At 41.2% G+C, this 7,029-nt stretch overlaps 1 protein-coding gene across 3 annotated transcripts in view; it reads left to right on the forward strand.

The window, feature by feature from the left end:
- Nucleotides 1–4,788, forward strand: part of ZFYVE28 (zinc finger FYVE-type containing 28) — a 231,556-nt gene extending 226,768 nt beyond the window's left edge. For all 3 annotated transcript variants that reach the window (XM_075570813.1, XM_075570822.1, XM_075570832.1), the window contains one exon: nt 294–4,788. In XM_075570813.1, the coding sequence (XP_075426928.1) occupies nt 294–425 (132 nt within the window). In that variant the 3' untranslated portion in view covers nt 426–4,788. The remainder of the gene's footprint in view (nt 1–293) is intronic.
- Nucleotides 4,789–7,029: the final 2,241 nt, after the last annotated feature.

Here is a 7,029-nt window from a genome sequence, read left to right on the forward strand (position 1 = left end):
ACCCCGTGATCTCCACACCTACGGGTGACATGGTTGAGCGCCAGGAGACCCGTGACACTCCCAACGTTGTTTGGAAAGACCATTCAGCATAGCACTGTTGGCTCTCTGCAGTTTATCTTGCCGTGCACATTGAAGCGCCTGCACCGTCTGGTACACGTTAAGTAGTTGTTGCCTGTGCTGTGCTGATGACTGAGTTGGCTCGTCCAGCTCACATGCTCTGCTGCAGATCATCACGCAGTTGGCTACACTGAGTAACACCATTTTGTTTTCCTTTTTGTTATTTGTTTTTTTAGATCTTTTGCTCTCGCTGCTCTTCCCATTCTGCTCCGTTACCACGCTACGGGCAGATGAAACCTGTACGTGTCTGCACGCACTGTTATATGTTCCACGTCACGCCTTTCTACAGTGACAAAGCTGGCATCTGACACCCAGTACCCAACACATCAATAAAAGGGTCGAAGGTGACTTGTGTTGCGTTCGACCTAAGCCAAGAGTGACACTTGAATAAAGGACTTCGTGTCAAAATGTGGGAGGCATGTGGGCTTTAATTTAAACATCCATTAATATTTGTACAGAGAGTTTTTATTGCGTTTTTCCTAAGCTGCTACACGAAAGGATGAAATGTCTGCAGCTCTCCGCTACAGTCTTCCATAAGGTTCCAGCTCCAACATTACGAGTGCCATTAAGCAGAAGAAAAGGACTTCCCTGAGAGGACTAGGGCTATGAGATTTCCATGTCACTGCCTCACTGCTCACCTTAAACACTACCAACTGATTGATTGTAGCTGCTCTCCCAGCACAGAGCTCCACGCTGAGGCATCTCTGCGCTGATCAACGCTTATGAATCATATCATCCGTGCACTCCAACCCCCCCCCCCCCCCCCCAACCCCCCACACACAATATCCATTTCACTGTTTCCTTTTGATTCTAAGCAAAGTTCTGGAGCGGAAGATGGATGGTGAGGGATTTAAAGATGGTAGATATCATAAAGTGTCTTTTTAAGGTAGAAGAAAAAAAAGCAATGTGGAGCGCCCCAGAACTGGCACTTGCATACATTATTTATTTATTTTTGCTGCTTCCCATTAAGTCACAGCAATAATTTTCAGGGCCTATACTATATTGTAAACCTTTTTGTTCAGATATACTCTTACCTGGCTTTATATTGCCATGTTTTCCACCGATCTAACGGATAAACACAGTAACCTCACAAGCGGGCTGATGTCCCTTGAACAAAACCCCCAAACTTCAAAGCAAGAAGACATAGCTGACAGATTATCGTTTTATTTTTTTATCGTCTAATTTTGCAATGTAATATTTTATTTCTTTGTGTTTTTCATAAAGACGGGTTTCTGTCAAAGAGCAGATTTAATGCGCCATGAAATAGACTTTTGGGCTCCGTTTTCCTGAAAGGTCCCAAGTTCTAGAACGCCCCCCAAGACAGGGGGTTCTCAACTCCAGCCGAAGACTGAGCCACCTGTGCTGATGCAGGGATATCCTGAAAACCTGACCTGTTTGGTGGTCTTGAGGACTGGAGTTGACAACCCCTGTCTTAAGGTCCATTCAAGAAAACTGAACCATAAGGTACTCTGGGTTGGGTGTAGTACTTTTCCATACGTCTGGGTGTTCATGCCTCTCTTCCAATGTTAAATATGTTGCCATTTCCATGCAAATGAAATACATTGTAAGCCACTGATTTTATATATGATTTTACAAGACAGAATGAACAGGAGATAGTGTTGGCCAGCAATAAACACAATTAGCGGGATAGAAATCATTACTGTAGCGAGAAACTCAAAACCGCTCAATGCCATTTTTCACTCCTAATTGTGAAGCCGATATTGACATCATTAAATAGGAGAAACACTTTAAGAATTGACACTACATTGAATCCATATGCAGAAAGTATTAACAGTCCTATTAATCCTGGAGAGAACCAGAATAATTCTGCTACACGATTGGACCAGCATGAAAAAAACATTCTTAAAAGAACACCGACCACAAATAACTTATTCACGGTTTATTTTACAAAAGACTAAGCAACACTTAATGCAAGTTCACTTGGTAGCATCTATGAAGCTTAGGGGTGTAGCACCCCACAGTTTACACATAGCACTTGTACGTTGTCTTATGTATTATTATATGTTGTGCTTAATATTGGGTATATTGGATTTCTTAATGTTTTGTGTTCTCTTTTCATTGACTTGCAGTTAGTTCTAAGGCACTTTGCATATGCAACATTAGCCAGTGTAAGCAGACTACCTGTTGAGAACAATTTGATTCTCTACAACAGTCATGTGACTCCTATTACAGTAGGGTGAGAGTCGAAGAACATATGGAATATTTATTCTAGCATGGAAGGCACAATGCCAGCTAACACAGCTCATAGGAAAACTGGATGAATCACAAGTTAATGTAGAGATTTTTCCTGTGGAAGCTCGTAGGGAAGAAAGTATTGGTATTAGGAGGGGAAAGAAATTATAACTTTCCCATTCTGGTGTCGGAAGGGTCCTAGGAAAGTTCCTGTCTCTGCACATAATGAACATGTCTCTTATGAACATGACATTTCAACAAAATATCAAAACAATTACTTGGGAAGCTATTCATTGCATTTGACTAATTTCTGGGCAAAGCCAGATTATTATTATATTTGCACAGACTTACATCTTCCTGTATTCGTTAAGCCCCGATATCAAAACTGAGAACTGCAGTTTTGGACACCATTTTTGCGCTCCGGTTGTGCAATTTTGTGGTATGCAAACGACACAAACTTGAAAAACTCCCATTCATGCTGATGCAAATTTGCAGATTGTCTGAAATCCCGGCGAGAAATCTTGCCACCTCATGTAGGTGAGACAGATGGAGGAGAGGAGCAAGTCATGTGAATATATTTTACATGTTTGTTAACATATTTTATAGGGATCTCCCCACATGGAGTATAGGTCAATCTGTTTGAAGGTATACAGATGAATGGGCTGTCTCCTGTACTACCCTCTTTCCTCTCCGCCCAAAGCCACCTACCTGAGGGAGGCGAGATTTGGATCTGCCAGTTTCCAGACGGTTATTGCAATAAATATGGCGAAAATGGCATGCAAGGGGAAATGCAAGCCATGCAATCTGTATGCATATATACTGTAATTCTTCATAAATACAGCAAAAAGACGGCTTTTTATTGCATCATAAATATTGCAGACTTTTTTTTATTGACACTATCGCATTTTAACGAATAAACCTCTTAGTCCCTTTAATCGGAGGATCCAGCAATGCATTGCAGAGCCTTCTGGTACTGAAGGGGCTGAAAAGTAAAAACGTGCCACGTAGTCGTGAAATCGTGACAAAGATTTGGTGAAAGCCGTTTACTAAAGGGGGAACGTTCCTCTTGATAGAAACATTTGGTGTCCTTTTTATTGCGTTGCCTTGAAGTCTGTAATGCAAAGAGGCGACTCTAGGGGTAGGCGACACAGGTGGCTACCTAGGACCCTGCACGGCTGCCTATGTCTTATACCAGGACATTGCGGAAAGGATCTGAGTAGGAGGCAGCTCTATATACTGTATTGAGCTAATGATTGCCTCCCCCGTTCACATGCAAACAGTTAATGACGAGGAGTATCCGTGTAAGGCCGCGCTTACAGTGCCGGCGTCGTGGCAAAACAAATGTATTGACGCCGTCGCGTGCGCTTATTGTAGCAGCGACACGACGTCTTGATCGCTGGCAGTCAAGTCAATTTGCTTTTTCCAGCGACCGCAGCGTGACGTCGCTGTCACCAGCACTATAAGCGCAGCCTAAGAGAATGGTTTGCTGCATGGCGATTGACTGAGTATCCAGCGGGTTAAAACATTAGCGGTGAGTGAGTATCATTACTTGTGAGTTTGTGTCTCGTGAGTGTGTGGGGGAGAAGCAGGGTGTAGGGGGGAAATTATGATTTTCGAGTAGGCATTATGGTACTCAATGAATTGGTATAAGGGGGCAGAATAATGTTCCCCTACATACAAGATACAGAGGCGTAAGGTTGTTGACATGCTTAAGGGCTCATCTTAAATATTTGCCAAGGGTACCACAAGACCTAGAGCAGTGTGTGTATGTATATGTATGTATAGATAATACATACTGTATATATATATATATAATTATACACACATCTCATTTTTTTGTTTCCTCCATAGTAGCATTATTTCTATTGGATTATGGTAACTCATTGCATCTAGCAAAGAAAATATGAATATATCCAACAAAACGAAATCCCAACACCTAGGGGTTTGTTTGTGTACCTAGATGGAGTCACAATGGCCCATTTTACCAAGTGATGCAATTCCCCGGGACGGTGAATGAGAGGTCTTGTGGGATAGCACCACTTATTAAATGTGGCCCAAAATGTCCCCATATTATTTCATATCTTGGCGCGATTCAAATGCTTTCGATGTTGTTCGCCACTGGAAATACTTGGAATAAATAATTTGATATTGCTTTTGTCTAGCCTGTAGCATTTGCTGTAATTGTGCTCCATATTTCCTTCTGATTTTCATGAAACATACATTTACAGAAGAGTCGTCCTAAGCACTAGCATCTGAACACAGAGGTCTCTTCTTAATCCAGCTGGTTTTCACGCGATCGAATAGTTTCCGAATCTGTGTGACGTGGGTGCGTAAACCACACGTATATGTGACTTACAATGTAAACACTGGAAAGATGCGATTTCCACTATTTCAAATGAAAAGAAAAATGCGTGTACAGTAACAATGATGTTTTGTACCACTAAGGGTTCCCAATAAAGTTGTCATGTACATTGTCAATATTATGTGACGTTGGAAAGGTGACCCCACAGTCCTAAGGGTGTTTGGGTAGGCATTTTAGATCGATAATAATGGGTTGTTATCGTGTCATGTTTTCTGTGAAGTGAAGATATTTGGATTTGTTTGTCTTGACCCTTTTTACATGGGACTTTAATTGCATTGTTTACGTGTAATTTTTATTTTCTTCTACAATGACCTCCTCTCTGATTTCATGCTAATTATGGTTCTGTCCACAGGCGTTTTGAAAAGGAGCTATCGACTACAAAATAGGGCCACAAGGATATAGCAGCGTCTTTGGGGCTACGGCACATTTTTGCCCAATTTACAATGCGATACTTCCATCTTCTTCTTTTTTTTTGTCCTTGAACCTTGATGAAAACCAACATGAGATTCCTTTTCCACACCAGTGATTTCTCTAATAATATTTAGACGGGGCAGAAGGACATTACAGCAGGCGTCGGGGATTGGCAGCTGTAATTACTGGGGGATGGCTATGAAGGACTATGTGTCAAGGCAATTTTTGTGATTAAATTGGTTTAGAGGCATTTTGATTTTGAATCTTAAAGCTTAAATGCATGGGGCATTTTCTGCTTGTTAGAGGAGTATTAAAAGGAGGAGCTATGTCATCAGAATATAGCAATTTATTTCTCTTAACTGCCATGTACAGTATGCAGTACTGTATGTATGTACGGTGTGCAGTACTGTATGTATGTACGGTGTGCAGTACTGTATGTATGTACGGTGTGCAGTACTGTATGTATGTACGGTGTGCAGTACTGTATGTATGTACAGTATGCAGTACTGTATGTATGTACGGTGTGCAGTACTGTATGTATGTACAGTATGCAGTCCTGTATGTATGTACGGTGTGCAGTACTGTATGTACAGTTTTTTTGCAGGATCGATTTATTTTTATTTTTTTACCTCTTTCTTAAACTCGTCCAGGTTTGTGATGGCACGGGGGGGAAAACCCCCCCAACGTATCCTGTAATGCGTATCCCAATAGTCTATAAACTGTGATACGGAAGGGCTCAGTGAAGTCACTGGGACTGTTCGTGCAGTAGGGCCGGATCGGCGCTATTGCAGTTTATAGAGTAAGGGCAATAGACTTATTTTATTTATAAAGTTTGAGGGAATCTCCATTCTCAAAGGAGAAGAAACGTGAGAGTGTGTATTGGTACCAGGGGAAATATATTCACGCAATGCACCATCCTCTTACTGATGCATCAACGGCAAAACACCAAGTGAGAGCGTGTCTTCTATTTAACACTGACTATTGGGCAAACTGGTCTGTCAGCTCAGAACTGGTGGGTTTTTATGACACGAGTAAGAAGGAAAAAGATGAGGTAGAAGTAGAAATAAGACTAGGTGGACCAAGTGCTCCTTATCTGCTGTTATATTCTATCTTACTCCTCCTTAACCCCTTAAGGACGAATGAAGCGAATTCGCCTCATACCGTTGAATTACTTTATCATCTGATGATGTAAAAAAAAAAAAGGGGGGCGGATTAAGGGGTTAATTCCTCCTTTGGCCATTCCCCGAAATGACAAGCTGATGTACATGGAACACCTTGAAACATCAATGGTGGTCTCCTCTTGTGTTTCTTCTCCAAAGATTGCCTTAATACATGGCCCTCGCTGTATTTTGCTTGCTCCTGCAGCATGTTCATTTTGAGTGCGCGGTGCACAACATGGAGCGCTGCATTAAAGAAGTCCCACTATGGCTTCAGTGACGCACGATGGGGATTGCAGAAGCTTGCTCTTTGTTGAGCTATTCCGAGGGCAGCATGGTACCCACCACGGACACTTCTTCAGGCTTAAATCTCAGGCTTCACTTTGCAATAGTTATTGCAGTTGTTTGACGTCTGTTTTTTCATTTTATTTTTGTCCTTTTTATTTTGAGAAACTGCTTGTTTTATATGATAAATTACAACACAATATACTTCAAATGTGAAATAAATATGCACACAAATGACTGCTCCTGTGAAACAGAATGAACATTTTATTTAATGGATTGTACCTTCTTTATTCAAAGCTTGTTCTTATTTTGTAAATGCGGTGATTCAGAAAAATCATTTCCATAAATATAAGGATCTCAGATGCTGTACAGTAGTTTCTTATGTATATACTCTGGTTTCTCTTAATGAAAAAAAAGCACAATTAATATAATATAATCCGTATCAGTATGCACTTGCCTCGATGGGAGACTTTTGTCTTGTACTCACTTCAGATAATTAAAATG

Source organism: Ascaphus truei, chromosome 1, assembly GCF_040206685.1.
Source record: "Ascaphus truei isolate aAscTru1 chromosome 1, aAscTru1.hap1, whole genome shotgun sequence".
Lineage (NCBI taxonomy): Eukaryota > Metazoa > Chordata > Amphibia > Anura > Ascaphidae > Ascaphus > Ascaphus truei.